The following is a 15,740-nucleotide window of genomic DNA, read 5'->3' as shown; positions in this document are numbered from 1 at the left end:
GAGTGCCCCTGCCGGGCAGAGGTGCGCCCGTACGCCTGCCCGTCTGTATCACACCGATCCAAACCCACGGGCTCCGCGCAGCGCAGCGGGCAGCCGCGCGGGCGGTGGCTCCGGGGCGCGGCGGGGGCCGGCCGGGCGGCGGGGCGGCCTGTTAGCGGCCGTTGGCGGCCATTGGCTGGGCCCGGAGCGGCTGCCGGTGCCCCGCGCCCGCCGCCGCCGCCCGGCGCCAGCGCCCGCAGCCACCACCGCCGACGAGGATGGCAGCGGCGCGGCCGGGGCGCTTCTCCGAGGAGCAGTTTCGGGCCGTCTGCCGGGAGCTGGACCAGCCGCCGCCGGCTGCGAGGGGGCCCTGGTCGCTCACGGTGGACAGCATGAGCGTGAAGATCTACCGGGTGTACGATGAGGTGGGCGGCCGTGCCGCGGGCCCTCCCCGTGCGGGGCTGGACCCTGCGTGGGGGAGCGCGGCTGAGGAGCAGAGCGGGCGGCGGCCGGGGGTGCCTTGCTGCCGCGGCTGGGGGGAGCCCGCACAGCTCAGGCCGAGGTCCGTTGCCCGTCCGGGCGCTGCCGACCCCTGCTCGGTTTCTCCAGTCTCCCCGAAAGCAGCTTTCAGGGTAATGCTATTAACTGCTGATGGAGAAAGCCGCGCTGCTGCAGTAAACACCGCTCTTACAGACTGCCGGCGGAACCTGCGAATTGCGAGGCTCTTAAAACTTGTTGACCGCTAGTGGCAGGAGAAATGCTGGTGGAAGGTGCTGTCGGCAGCAGGAGCAGTCGTGGGTCGGAGGGGGTGCTTGCTCCGTGTGTCCCGCTTCTCTCCTGAGCCCTCTGAGGGATGCGTCTGACCCCGCACACCAGCTCCTGAGCGCTCCTGTGGTGGAGCATCCTCCTGATCTGCAGGTTCCTGCCTCCCTCCTTCTCCCTCTCTCCAAAACTCCCTTCACGTTGATTTTCCACCGCTCTTCCTTGTAAAACCAGGAGGTAGTTCAGAAGGGTTGGAATTGAAATTCCTCTTTTTGGAGGGACTTACTTCTTAAAAGAAGTTCAAAAGTTTAGACTTCCAGAACTGACTTTAAGTGATTAGCATAGTGAGTGTTTCCCTTCAAATGCAGATATAATGATTTTTGAATCCATATAAATATGCTACTTCTTTAGCTTGGTGATCATAGTTATCTCTCAACACCTTATAAAGCTGGACTTCATGCTTTGCTTTGCGTGAAAATTTGGTATTTGTGTTCTCAAAAATCATTTCAGGTGCAGTCATGTAAAATAGCAAATAAAGCAAATATATAGGTTGGTGTGAAAGGCAAAACAGGGTAGGGAATGTATTTCTAAAAAAAAAAAAAAAAGGTTACTTAATAGACCCTGTAACTTTTTGGTGGTAAATATTCCTATTTGCATGGGTGTGGTGACTGGCAGTACCAAGACAAGTTTATCAGTGAGGGCCCACAGCGAAGGCACGCCTCGGTGTCTGCCAGGTGTCTGTGCAAGATTAGATCTGATGCTGAAATGGAGCGTTGCTTCTGGAGTGGATGAAATGAAACAGAAACTTTAGGACAGGAACTCATCACAGCCCTGTAACGAAGTGAACACAGTGAAGGAAGGCAGGGTAACTTTGGGAAGCTGGGGGCTGGATTTAGCCAAACCAGTGGGACCAGGTGACCCTGAGACTTGTACCGCAGCAGCCTGTGCTGCGGTGGCTTTGCTGCTGTCATATAGGTTGAAGCTGGCTAGATGGAAAGTAGCTCAGGCTTCTCCTTCTCATGCTTTTATATAGAAGGACTATTGAGCCGACTAAAAAAACATTTAGAGGTGTGTCTTCCTCCCCCCCTTCATGTTGAACTATGATCCTTATTTAGGCTAGATCAGGGGTCCTCAAACTATGGCCTGCGGGCTGGATACAGCCCCCCAGGGTCCTCAATCCGGCCCCCGGTATTTACAGACACCCCCCCACACACACACCCACACCCTGCCGGGGGTTGGGGGGGAAACCAAGCAGCCACAGATGGCTTCCTGCCACTTCATCCGCACACTGGCCCCCTGTTTAAAAAGTTTGAGGACCCCTGGGCTAGATGGACACTCTAGGTAAGATGCAAGGGACCTTCAGTCTTCTGATTCTACTGGGAAATAAATCTGTTGTTTTGTCTTTCAGTTGCTTAAGACTGAGACATGAGAAGAACCAAGTCTAGGAGAAGGGTCTTTGCTTAAAGTTGTTACTGGAAAAGTTGGCTTTTGACATTTACTGAACTGCAAGTCCACTATAGCAATGGTAGTCCGGGAAGCTGAAGGCAGCAATTATATTTCCTGTTGCCTTCTTTTTCCACCTTTTCTTTCTACCTTCTCTGCAGGCTACACAAATAGATCTCCTGGACTTTGCTGCTCTGTGCTGTATTCCAACCTGCTGATTGATTCTCCTGCTGATACACCTCTGAAAACCTGAAACATTTCACTCTTGTTTTGATTTTCTTATTGTAAATTGCCGGTGTATTGAATGTCTTTGTCTTACCTCCTGCAAGATGTACTGTAGAGGAATGAAGGCAGTGGATTCGTTAGCATTGATAACATGCAGCTGTGTCCTTGCCTCAGAGGCAGTGGGTTGATTGATATAGATGATGTGCAGGTGTAGCTCGTTCCCACTAAGTGGTTAAACAGCCCTGAGGATTGTAGGAGAGGGGGTCAGATAGAGGAGGAATAGTGTGGTCTGATCTCTGGAGGAAGGAGATACAACACAGGCAGTAGAACCTGACCAATGGTAAAGCCTTGTTGCAGTCTACTAGTTTGATTGTGTTGTAGTAATGTACTGTTCATTTTTCAGATCATAATTTGTTATTTCATATTGTTATCAAAATACTACCTTTTTAATAGAAGATATTTAGTGATCTATGCTGTGATTTGTCTAGCAGTGGAACAAATTGGTAGCTAACAACAGCATAATTTCTTGATCTGTCTTGAGCTACAGTATAAGAACTTGAAGACTATGGATGCAAGAACGACTGAACTGATATTGTGAACCAGCTGGGAGCCTACCTTTGAATGTAAGGTAGAGTCCCATGTGTGAAGTCAGGAGATGAGGTAGTGTAGCATGTGCACTCTGAATTTAGTGGCTTCTGAATTATGTGATGGCATCACTACAGCTCTGTTTTAACCTCTGATAGAGGTTCTATCTATAGCAAAAATGCTTTTAAGACCTATATTGTATGCATATCTTTTGATAATCCCCAATTAAAAAGTATTACAGGCACTTCCAGCTGCTTATTGGGTAGAACGCAAAAGCTTTAGAGACAAGCAATACTATGTCAGTTTGTGGTTCTAAAACTTTTACTCTAGAAGTGTAAAACTGGTCTGTTCTCACAGAGCTACAAAGCACACAGTTCTATGCAAAGTCTTTGAGGCAAGCTCTGATAGCTTAAATGAGGAAATTACTGCATGGCTTTCTTCTATCAAATTAAGAGGGATTTAAAGGATGCAAAGAAACGGTGAGTGCACTGATGAACAGCTAGCTTTGCATGTTGAGCGCAGAGTTAAAGTTTTGGGTGAGTTTGGTTTGTTAAATTTCAAGATGCAGTCATAATCAAAGTCCAGGAAAAGGATACAAAGACTTCTATTCTTCAGTGGAAGAGCCACCCCATGACATGAGGAAGTAAGACTTTCTTCTGAATTACTAGAAGAGAACAGCAAACCACAATTCTTGCTCCTGTATTACGTGACACAATGTAAATATACATACATGCAAGATAATCCACATAGCGTTTCTGATTAGTGACCTGGAATTAAATAGTGTTTAAGCCAAATTAACTATTTTTGGAGCATCAGTGTTGTGCTTTGGCATATACTGCTGGGTCTCAGCACAGTTTCAGGTGTGATATTCTCAAAATTAGTTCTTCTTGTGAAAATAAAAATGTTGATGCCTTTTACAAAGACGATATAAGTGCATGGGACTGCACAGGTGCTAAACAGTTCCAGTTTAAAAGCTAGCGATTGATGCTTCTGTGAAGCCACAGTGAAGACAAGTAGCTTAAGCTTCTTGGTCCCGTTATTATCTTTGGGCACATCAAATCTTCATCATCTAGGGTTGATTTGTGAAGGGGAGGAGAAGAAGAAAAATCAACCATTCACTATAGAATGTTGTATAATCCTTCCCTCAGTTTCCTTGGGAATGCTTGAATTTGACTCCTATACTGTATATTTAAAATACTCTTCTTGTTTTAATTCAGTACTGAACTAGTCCTAACAATAATACAGACTTTACTGTATAGGCACAGGTGGAGTTTCCATATGCTGAGACTAACATTAAAAGCATTAATATAGGAGATATCCTGTACCCCATCTCTTCAGTGCAGACAAACAGCTTTCAGAAGGAAAATAGCTGATAAGTACTCAAAACAGGTATGATGGTGCATTGTATAAGCATGAACATTGTAACGCGTTTTTGTATTGGCCTGAAGTATAAGCATACCTAACTTGCTGGAAAACTTATTCCAGATCATGCAGTACTTTGTAACCTCCTCGAAATGGCTGAGATCCTTAAGCATGCTCTAAAGGATCTGGAGACCTTGCCATAAGAATTTAATGCTTCTGGTAAGCTTCAGTGTGGGCAAGATTTAGCCCAGACTGCCCAGTGGAGATGGAAGAGGGCATGTGTGTGTATGCGTGTGAAGAAACACGCTCCCTTTGGAACTACTTACGAAATAAAAGGGTACTCGTGTAAGGGAAGGAACAAGCATTGTGCAGGGCAGGTCAGCCTGTCAATTTAAACTTTTATGTATAGATCAAAAAGTTGAGAGGTTAAAGACTGAATCTTGCGTTGTGTTTTGAACGCTTGGTCTCACAGCTCTTGAGCATATTTGTAGTATGTGCCCCACCTAACTTCCTTCAGCTGTTCTCCCTGCTGCAGAGTACTTCCCTTTCCTGTGTGACTTTTCTTCTCCCCATTCTGTTTCCACAGAGATCAGGACTTTATGAGTATAAAATCTTTGGTGATATTGCTGACTGTCCCCCAAAATTGTGTGTGGATTTCTATATGGACTTAAACTTCAGAAAACAATGGGATAATAATATTAAAGGTAAGATTACCTAGGTGGTTTAAAAGCAAGTTTTATGTCCACGTTGACTCTTCCTGATAAAACTTTCTTCAAAGGTATTTTAAAGATGCTGCATCCGAAGACTTGGACTAGACTTGGGCATCTTTTGGGGCAAGGTTGCACTCTGAAAATCACCATATAGTTTTCTTCTGGAATTAGTTTTTTCTGTGTTGGTTAAAACATATAATTGGCATCACTTGTTCTGCTGGAGCACCTCTTCGCTTCTAGTTGTAATTCCTAGGTTACATTTTAGTAAACGTTCTGCGGAGATATGGAGATGGTACCTTTTGTGCATCTTTGCATATTGCAGTGGGCAGTGAAATCATAGAATACCGAGATGGAAGGGACCTCAATGATCATTTGGTTCAATCTTTCTTAGCAAAAACATGGTCTAGACAAGATGACCCAGCACCCTTTCCAGCTGAATCTTGAAAGTGTCCAGTGTTGGGGAATCCATCACTTCCCTGGGAAGATTATTCCAATGGCCGGTTATTCTCATCGTGAGAAATTTTCCTGTGGCTTGCACCAGTTTGATGCACAATGGAATGCTTTTTCCTGAAAATATTGGTTGATCTTGGCACCTTTTACAATCAGAAATGGATGTATTGAGAGAATAGATAGTAACTTTGCCTTTTCCAGAGGAAGGAATAACTAATTTATTTGTGTTCATTTAATGTCTTTGAAAAAAGGAGTTTAACCTGGATATCCACATGATGTTAAAACATCTTAAGTCAGCAGTGGCAAGTGACAGGGCAGGGATTCAGCTGATGTGGGCATCATTTGTTTTAAAGATGGGGAGCCTTTCCCCTTTAAGCCTGTGGTTAAAATCAGTTTGGGCCAATAAAACTGAAACATGGTCAAAGTGTTTTGCTGAACAAAGAACAGTGTTAAAAACCAAAGAATTGTTAAATGTTGTGCTTGTTAAGTCTAGGACAGCTCTATGATGAATGATAACTGGCAATGCCTTTGGCTGTATTGGTACAGAGAACCACATATTTGACTCGTATCAGTACTTGGTCAAGCTTAAGAAGCTGTGTTTTCATTAGTGTTATTTGCCAAAATGGGCAATACCTTTCTTGTAGCAAAGGCCACTTTGCCATTAATGAAACAAAAAGAGTTGGAGTGGGACTCAAGTTTATCCTATTGGATGTCAAAATACAATGTTAGCTTGAATTACTTCAATAGTCTTTAAGTGCATTTAGAAGAACTGAATACTTCTTAAACACTTTTTTTTTCTTTTCTCTCAGTGTAATGCCTTCTTAGAGAAAAGAAAGGAAGCAGTTGAGGGAAGCTACACCCTCAAACTAAAAGCTAGATAATGTTGCAGAGCTGGCATTTATATCCTTGCTGACCATGGTATGTTCATCTGTGAATTTATACTTATGCTGGTACTTCAAGGCCAGCATTTAACAGAGTTAACTCTTGAGGTGCATAAGCATAATGTTAACACTCTCCTTTTAGCTTAAGAATTGATAAAAGCCCACAAAAGCCCACCCATTATTTAGAACTCTTAAGTATGATGAAATAGTGCTAGTCATCATTTCAATGTAAGCTTGGGTTTTTTTTCTTTCACATTTAGGGGAAAAAACCAGAAAACTTCCATTCAGAGCCTTCTTGTCCTTTGTTTTACTGTTTGCATTCCTTGTTGCTCTTACAACTGTGCAATAATGGCAGTCCAAAGAAGAGTTCTTTGCTGAACTGCTGGCTGGCATTGAAATAAAAACGTGACCAAGTAGAAGTAGCTGCCTTTATAGCTGGAAATGTAACTGCTCTTGCACCAAGCATAAGAGGAACGGATCTCTGTTCTCTAGTTCTGTTTAGCAAAACTCTTTAGGAAGGACTGGCTGGAGGCAGATATGGACAGAATTCCTGTCCATACATCAGAGGGTCATGCTTTGAGCTGTTCTTGCCAAGAGTTTGCCTGAGGCCTCAGAAATTTTGGTATCTGTCTGCTACTGTTGTTGCATTGCTGTTACTATCCTGGCTACTTCCAAACCAGGCTCCTAGATATCTACAGGATGTGGATGTTCTGGGGCCTGGGAAGCTGTGACTAAACTGTAAAGTAGTGACTGAAGCACCATATGCTTCTGTGGCATGGTAAAAAATAGTCGGGCCTGAGCAATACTGAAACTTGTTATTCCTGATTGCAACATTGTCATGATTGAGATCATACTTCCCAACGATTTAACAGTAATAATTGACTGCTAAAGCAGCAAATGCAGCTGTGCCTGTTCTGAATAAAATGGACTTGTGATCTGTTGTAGAAATGCTAAGTGAATTCTGGTGTATTGATTAAAATGCACCGTATTCTGCTTTGATCAGAAGCTGTCCACCAGTATTGAAGGATTGACAGACTAAAGTGAATACAGGTGGGATGTGACTTACCTATTTGTTTTTTTCTGTATTTGCAGATACAAAGGTAGCTGAGTTAGTAGTAGCTAACAAGAGCATCGAGGGCTTTAAAATAGTGTCTTAATCCCTTTGAAAAAGGAAAGCTCTGCATTTAGAAGTAAAAGTAGAGCTAATAAACCAATGCTCCAGTGACCTCTGGTGGGTAGCATCATGCTGTCGCTTCATACAGCACTTGAGTATTGTGCATCCAATACTGCTCCAGCCTGAAGAAGAGGAGAAGCTGGTTTTGTGGGTGATTGCTGACTTGCAGGGCTTACTAACAGAAGCCTGGTTTGGAGCATGTTATATAGGGAAAGAATCTCCCATCTGTGGCACTCCTCTTGCCTTAGCAATGAGATTATCAGTCTGTTCTAGCCTTATTTGCAAAATGACTGAAAGTGATGTGGCAGACTGCGTGCATTAGTGCTGAAGGATACGTAGCCCTGCAGGCAGAAGTCTCCTCTAAAAGAGGAAAAGCCAACTCTGTTAATGTGAATGCCCTTTCTGGATCACACCCCTTCTAACTGCACCCATGTAATGACCAGTCCCTGAGCAGACAGGAATTTACCCTGGCTCAGCCCTGTGGCTTGTCAGGTCCATTACCCTGATAATGGCAGTTATTGCCTCAAGGGAAGAAGCTGTACAGTACACTGTTTTTCAAGCTCAGTTATGTAGTTTGATTTGAACTAGTTTTTCTCCTTCATGCCACACTACTATCTGACTGAGTCACTACCATGTTTTAGGGTCTATTCTTAGATATGTATTTTTCCTATTCAGCTGCCTTCTGATTGAGTTTCCAGGCAGACTGAAGGTGGTGTAATGAAGGCTCATAAACTGCTCAAGCTTCTTGTTCACTATTGCCTGTATATAGTGCTGTGAAATTCCTAATACCTTTTCCAAACTTCATTAATCCCTCACGTAAGACCTCTTTAGGTATTAGAAAGCAGTACTCGTCCTAGTTCCATGTGAACTCAGAATCCTTTACAAGGAGAATGGCATGCTTGTGAAAACGTATAGTGTACTTGTGGCTCAGAATTATACAGAATATGTGTAGGTGAGGAAAAATCTTTGAGATGGAAAGGCTTTGAATAAGCTAACTGAATAGGAATTTGACTGTGCCTCCCCCAGGATTGTTCTGGTTTGGGGCTTGGCCTTTTGTTTGTTTCTTTTTATCAATGAATTCAATAGCAGCAGAAAAATAGGCGACCTATTTTTGTGTATTTGGTTCCTGAACAACCCTGCTGCAGTACTTTTTTTAATGTCTTCTACTGCTACAACTTTACATACATATCAATTTTGACATAAAAGTTCTGTGTAGAATGTGCTTATGTCAGAAATCTGAGCAGTTCTTGATGCCATGTATGGTTCTGTTGCAGTAGAAATTAAAGATACCTAACAATTATTTTTTTTTTCAACCGTAGCACTGTATGAGAGGACATATGATGGTGAAAAACTAATCTACATGGAAATGAAGTACCCTTTTCGTCTCTCAAGGAGAGATGTATCCTTTCAAGCTTTTCATTCCTCTTGCAGTTTTTGTCACCTGGTCATCCAGGAATCCCAACAATGTACTGATTCTACTGCTCAGCTGCACTTGATCTAAGATCTTGCAGTCCTCACTTACATTAATATGTATAGCATGAAGAAGAGTGTGGGTGCTCACATAGCTGAATTATTACTCTGCAGGATTGAATTGTGTAGAAGCATAAGAAATAACTTGAAGGGGCCAGTATTTGTAATGGAATTCACTTGTCAATTCATCATGTGTCAAACTGATGCTGTTTTGACATGCCTCCTCAACGTGGAATACAGTATGTTTATACTCGTGAATGTCAAGAGATGGATGTTGACGGGCGGAAGATCTGGGTTGTGTTAGCTCAGAGTGTGTCTGTTCCTCAGTGCCCTGAAAAGCCTGGTATTGTCAGAGTTAAAAGCTATAAGCAAAGACTGGCAATTGAAAGTGATGGCAAGACTGGATCTAAATGTAAGTATGATCACGAGTCATGTAGCCAGAGAATGTATGTATTGGCAAAATGCATGTAAAAGAGAGACTGGAAATTTTAAGCTAAAAGAAATTACTGTAAAGTGGATATACTGAGCTCTGGGAATACTTTAAAATTAAGGAAACTTTTGGAAACGTCCAGTGCAGTGTGCTACTGTTAAGAATCTTTCATTTGACAGTTGGGCTGGGTAGTTAAGAATAGACTACTGACCACTTCACCCTGCCCTGCTCCCCCTCCCCAGCCTGCACTTCTTTTCCTGCTAGCCAGTTCAGTTGGGTAAAGTCTGATACTAGCTGCAATCTGGTTAACTCAGCAATAATTTAAGTTTCATGTTTGACAGATGTATAGATTAATGGGCTCATCTAGAGATTGACTCCTGCCTGAGACTAGTCCTTTAAAGATGATGATATAAAACAGGCTACCTGAAGTGGTTTGCAATAGTCTAAATTAATATCATAGTGCTTTCAGCTTCCCACAGGCTAACTGGGAACGGCAATACTCATTTCACATTTTACTTCAGTAAAAGTTGACTTTTTTATGAAGAATTTAGAGCACAACTGTTGTACTTGGTACTTCAGTCTCGCACACCCAACAGCTTTGGTCATATGGTATTAGAGTTAATACTCAGACTATGGCTGGATAACTTTCTGGTACCTTCTCTCTCATCTCTAGTCTATATGTACTATTTTCTTAATCCCGGTGGCAGTACTCCATCACGGCTGATCAATTGGATTGCCCAGGTAAGTAAAGGTTGACAGCACAATTGTCTTTGGTTAATCTGTTTCAAACAGTGTTCTCACTGCATCCATACCTGTCTTCTGCATGTTGGGTTGAATTATTTATTTTTTTTTCCTGAAATTGATATATTGACCTTTCTAGCTCTTATGTTGCGCCATTTTTAGTGTCTTGTTATTGTCTGCTCTTAAGGCAGTTGTCTTAATTTTGTATTTATTTTTTTATTCCTATCAAATTCCTATGGTTAGTCAACCAGGCAGGTAAATTTCTGCAATAAATCCATGTTGCAGAGCATATGTGAACATCCTTAATGCAAGCAAACTTCAATAATGCAGTCTGTTCACAAAGTATTAAAGGAATGGTTTGCTGCTTTGTACTAGATCTTAGACTTGTCCTGTATTTGTTTGAAGGCCTTGGTATATATAGTGGGAATTCTCATCTTGCTTACAGTTTTTCTTGATTACATTGTGCAAGAATGACTTTTCCGCTTTTCTTTTTACAGAGTGCTGTGCCTGCTTTCTTGAAGGATATGCGAAAAGCTCTCCGTAATTATTCTAAGAGCACATAGTTTGAAGTTGATCTTAATTGTTTTAATTCCTAGAGCTCTGCACTTACAGGAGTGTCTATTATATATGACACTGGATAAAATCTACCTCTAGTATTGGAAAAAATTCTATTTTAGTTGGTTTGTCTTGAGTTTTATTAGATTTTTGTTTCTAGCTCTAACTGAAAAGCTAACCACTGACGTAGCACCAACATCACATGCATCCTTTTGAAAGTACTTAAGTTTAGCCTTGTTCCCTGTGTGTCAACTGGAGGAGTTCCATTGATTGAAACATTACATTGTCAGACAAGAGGCAATGATCTTGCTAGGAAAAACGTCTGAACTTGGACTGAAAATTCTCTGCATGTGTTATGCCTGGATCTGCCTTTGTGGCCTTGCAGCGTGGCTTCCTACTGAAACTGAGTAATGGAACTTGCATTGCTTAGAAGCAAACACTTTGCTACCCAAGTTTGTCCTTCTTGAACTATCTGCCTGCTATAAACCTGAAATATGCCAAGGGCATATAGGTAAATTACTAGAAGTCTGCAAAAGGAACTGAAACTCTGTGTTACTAAATTTCCTTGTGATGGCTTTAAGTGCAGATATAAAAGGACTTGTGCCTAAAACCTTGCATTCACATCTCAATACCCCTGTATGATAAGTAAGAATTTAGCCATGGCCAGGTGGAAGAAAAAGAGGACTTGGCTTCCATGTCTTGTTTAAGGGGAACAAGTTATATCTTCAGAGTCAGGAGCCTCATCTATACAGCAACTTGAATACCAACTTGAAATTTGAAGTAATTTTGAACAGGATGCCTGCAACTGAATGTGAATGAACTTGCTGTGAAACTTGGGCATACTTGAATTTTTAAATTTCATGCTGATGTAAAGAATGAAACTAATTTTGGATGGTAATCTACAAAAAGCACAACTGACCAGGAAATTAAATTTCCAGTACCTTTGTGGGGGAAGCAGGGAGGGGGAGGAGGAATGGAGTTCAAAAGATGAGGGCCTTAATCTCAGGAATTTAAAATATTTTGTGTTATTACTAAATCTGATCCTGTTACTGAACAAATCTTGTAATGGGGTAGCTTTGTCTTTTTTAAAAAAAAAAATGAAGTGATTGCCTTTATACTTTTTACAAATATTGGTTTCCAATAAATCATTATTTTATCCATGCACTGCTGTGGTTCCATCTCTCACATTTAAGATTGGCCACGCTGGGCAGGCCACAAATGACAGGCTGACATCACAGGCTGCTTTATTTTTAAAGGCTTTTGAAAGAGTAACATGGATTCATGAGATTTAAGTAGGATTCTGTAGAGGAATGAAGCTGGGTTAATTATCATTGATAATACACAGCTGTGGACTGGCTTCAGGGGCAGCAGGTTGGCTGATGTAGATAAAATGCAGCTGTGGCTAGTTCTGTTAAGTGGTTGAGAGCTAACAAAGAGAGAACAGCCAAGGAAGAGAGACAAGAAAGAAGCAAGAGAAGAGAGAGAGAGCATGCCCTGGGTGAGGAGAGATTAGGAGAAGGCAGCAGAGTGACTGGCATGAAGAGTATGGTTGGTATGTGATGGTAAAAGACCTTGTTGCAGCTGGCTAGTTTGGAGAGTGCTCTGACAGGATTCCATGTGTTCTGAAGAGTTTGCTGCCAGCAGTTTAGGCATTTTTCAAGTGTCTTTGACTTGGAGACCATTACTGAATTGAGTATTACAGTTCCAATCCATTTTAATTTTAGCTGTCACATTTTCTCCAGCAGATGAAGGACATATATGCAAAGAAAATAGTTCTGAAGCATAATTCTCTTTTAACTTCCCATAATTTTTGTACACGTGCTTACTGGAACTGGAGCTGAATTTTTATTTGTGTACTGGGTTTTCTCCATCATACCAAGAATATGATGGTGTTTTATTTGAATAGACTAATTCTCAAATTTCTTTTTTTGGCTGTGTTTAAAAAAATTACCTTGAAAATTCAGAAAACATTTTAGCAGTGTGCTAAGTATGTAGGAATTCAAATGTCATAAGCAATCACAAGAACACCAGAGCTGCTTTTAGATGATAGGATGTGGATACGAGTTAGGTCCTGAAGCAAAACAACAAAGGCCAGACTAGATAGATCATTCAAAAGAAGGTAGAAAAGCAAACCGAGCTATTGTAGACTTGGTATAACAATTTAAAAGGAGACTAGCTGAGGATGAATCTTACTGGAACAATGATGCAAACTAAGTGATTTCCAGTTCTTTCCAAACAAAACTGATGTCTGTACCACAGTAGTACAAAACTGACCTGTAATTATAAACCTACCTTGAAACATACGAGTTTCAAAGTTTACAAGAAATGTGTACCTAGTGAGGTGAGGATGTGCACAGACATGAGTCATGTACAGATGAGCTAATTTTTTTTTGTCATACTTTTTGTCAAACAAATCCATAATTTTGTTTGGTCTTTAATGAAATGAATGCAGGAGAAAGAATGAAAGCATTATATATTCATAAATTAATGATTGCATCTTTGTCATTACAGTTGTCATCAAGACATAGTATACATTTGTCTGCAGTAGGCTGAAACAGTAAGACTGAACGTTCAAGAGGCTGAATGGCTCCATTGTCAATCTTGCTGAAATCTTGATCTACAGACCCCACACAGAGTACAGAATACATAGCCATTGCTCATGTATCGTTATTAAAACCCTTGCACAGGCAGTTTCTTGTGCTGTACACAACTTTCCAAATTAAAGCACATTTGTTTAAACAGTAACTGCTAAAAAAAAGCTTTTTATCTGTTTACAGGCAACTAACCAGTAATGTGAGATGAATGCAACATCTGATCTCTTGATTTTAGGTCCCCATGGGTTTTCATAGTGACATAAATATGCTGTGACACTTGACTTTATTTAAGTACATGTTACTACACCTATCTTGTATTACTAGCGAAGAAAAAGCAGTTCCAATTTTGTGTAATGTGGCTTCTTGTCTAAATGGGAGGTTATGACCAGAAAGAAAGTGTTGGTATTTTTCAGTCTCCAGTTGTAAAGACATTCATATAGCATTTTAGAGCTTTATTCATGATTGGTTAAGTATTGATCTCGTATAAATTATACATGCATTGTGAACTTTTCTGGATGGCTTGAACAGAAATTTACCTGCTGTGAAAGCTGTCATTATGCATTACGAGTTCTGGTGCACAGGGTTAAAAAAAAAAAAAGGAACCCCTCTTCCCATGCTGTTTGTTTATGTAGAATGTGAAAGTTAGCTTTCTGTTTCCATCGGCTTGCCTAAAACCAGAGTATGTAGTTTGTTCTTTTAGAGTGATCTTTTGCAAACATAGGGCTGTTTGAATAAAAAGAATGAAGCGTTTCTGTTAGATGATGATTGATCCTCTCATCTTCTATATAGCACCCCCTTTAATAGATCGGTAGGTGTCATGCTACAGATTAATGGGGACTAATTAAGTTTTCCAGTAGCCAAATAGAACTAGAAAAATGCTGTAGTTTCTGGCAATAAACAGGCATCTGATTCAAAGCACAATAATTAGACTTTCCATAAATCATAATGAGCTTTGGATTTCTTCTCATATAGAACTTCAGTTTTAAAATTACCAGCTCTTACAAAAACATATTTTTGCATGTTGTTCTTCCCATAAAGTGGTTATTTGGGGGGGAGGATGACTGGTCACCCATCCCATTTCCATGAGCAGTAGTGGTATAACAAAGTGAATATAAACCATTCTTCCACATTGTGGTCTAGTCATTCACATCCATTCCTTCCATGTGATCTCTCTGCTAAACTATTTTATTTGAGTTGGAAGGTAACGTAAAGGAAAGATTCTGAGTAACCCAAAGTCAACATAGTGAATGATGTCAGATAACGCAATCACTGTAGTGCTGCCTCTCAGAAGATGATGTGTAAAGGGAAACACAAGTTGTTTCTGCTCAGGAAACATTTGGTTGATACTTCATTTCTCAAGCAGGTCACTGGATGTTTTTATAATTTAGTGGAACAAAAATGTGGGAAGATAGGGAGATAGGCTTCTGATATTAATGCACACAAGTAGACGATATATCTTCCCAACAAAATTTTTGCTTTCTATTATGTTAGTTTTCTATGTATGAAGAACATTTTCAAATGGGATCTCATGGTATTTAAATTTCACTTAGCTGACAGCACGGATTTGCCTTCCTCTAGACAGGAGGTTAACCCATAACCAAATTTACTGCCCCACTGTAGTCTAGAAGATCAGAGGAGACTACTAGACTTGCAGACAGAAAACTGTTTTTCACTCTTCTCTTAAAGGTCAAAAGACACTAAAAAGTTCCATATAAAAACAGAGAGGAAGGCTTACAACAGGAGGTAAGTGGTTATAAATCTAGATGGACTATATGGAAGATAAATGCTTTTTGAGAAGCAATAACAAGAACAAATATCTGTAGCAAGATGAGTTCTCGTGAATTTTTTTCATATCAGTCTGGCTTATAACTGCACACTTAAGAGGAATCTTGACCAACAAGGTAAATAAAGCTGGTGTTTAAGCATCCTACTAATTCATCTCTGCAGCTGCCAGTTAACATATTAATTAGGATTGGATATGAAAACATAAACAGAATGTCATCTTTCTCTGTTCAGTATTCCCTGTTCTTTGAGAACTTGACCATAAACAATTATTCTCATCTGGAACCTGAATCACAAAAGTATCCTGGAGTCTTGCTGTGAGACAGGAACATTTTAAATGGGAACGATTCTCCGCTGGAAACCTTCCTTTCCAAAGTAACAAGAATTGCATCGTGTGAATAAGTGTTTCAGTGGAACATGCCAGAATAAGCAATTATATTGAAGAGCCTTGAATATAGGTATTAATTTTAGTCTTGTAAATTTCCTGCATCCCAGCTGTGCAACTAGTTAAACAGAAAGCTGTTCCTACAGTTTAAGCACAAGTAACTGTAACATTAAGTGAGTTTACCTTTGTCTGTCGTCACTAGATTTCATGCA

General features: G+C 40.9%; 1 protein-coding gene across 11 annotated transcripts; it reads left to right on the top strand.

Annotated features, from left to right (window-relative positions):
- Window positions 1-107: 107 nt before the first annotated feature.
- PCTP (phosphatidylcholine transfer protein) lies at window positions 108-11,927 on the top strand. 11 transcript variants are annotated; one of them, XM_056340082.1, is made up of 8 exons: window positions 881-897; window positions 2,150-2,266; window positions 4,254-4,383; window positions 4,943-5,060; window positions 8,891-8,970; window positions 9,282-9,453; window positions 10,145-10,212; window positions 10,710-11,927. In XM_056340082.1, exons 4-8 carry the CDS (start codon window positions 5,018-5,020, stop codon window positions 10,773-10,775), a joined length of 429 nt encoding a protein of 142 aa, XP_056196057.1. In that variant the 5' UTR covers window positions 881-897; window positions 2,150-2,266; window positions 4,254-4,383; window positions 4,943-5,017; the 3' UTR covers window positions 10,776-11,927. The 11 variants fall into 11 exon arrangements, with proteins under 11 accessions (XP_056195992.1, XP_056196067.1, XP_056196019.1 ...); XM_056340074.1 differs by lacking the exon at window positions 881-897 and adding an exon at window positions 917-1,809; XM_056340092.1 differs by lacking the exons at window positions 881-897; window positions 2,150-2,266 and adding an exon at window positions 270-404.
- Window positions 11,928-15,740: the final 3,813 nt, after the last annotated feature.

The sequence above is a fragment of the Falco biarmicus genome, chromosome 1 (genome assembly GCF_023638135.1).
Source record: "Falco biarmicus isolate bFalBia1 chromosome 1, bFalBia1.pri, whole genome shotgun sequence".
Lineage (NCBI taxonomy): Eukaryota > Metazoa > Chordata > Aves > Falconiformes > Falconidae > Falco > Falco biarmicus.
The sequence above is the reverse complement of the archived record's forward strand: the minus strand, read 5'-3'. Positions and strand labels throughout refer to the sequence as shown.

Bases quoted from the DNA above. Each gene is read 5' to 3' on its own strand.
- PCTP (XM_056340017.1), top strand. From the start codon at position 258: ATGGCAGCGGCGCGGCCGGGGCGCTTCTCCGAGGAGCAGTTTCGGGCC. The intron at 9,454-10,144 runs GTAAGTATGATC...TCTCATCTCTAG, and splicing joins TGGCAAGACTGGATCTAAAT to TCTATATGTACTATTTTCTT. The intron at 10,213-10,709 runs GTAAGTAAAGGT...TTCTTTTTACAG, and splicing joins TGATCAATTGGATTGCCCAG to AGTGCTGTGCCTGCTTTCTT.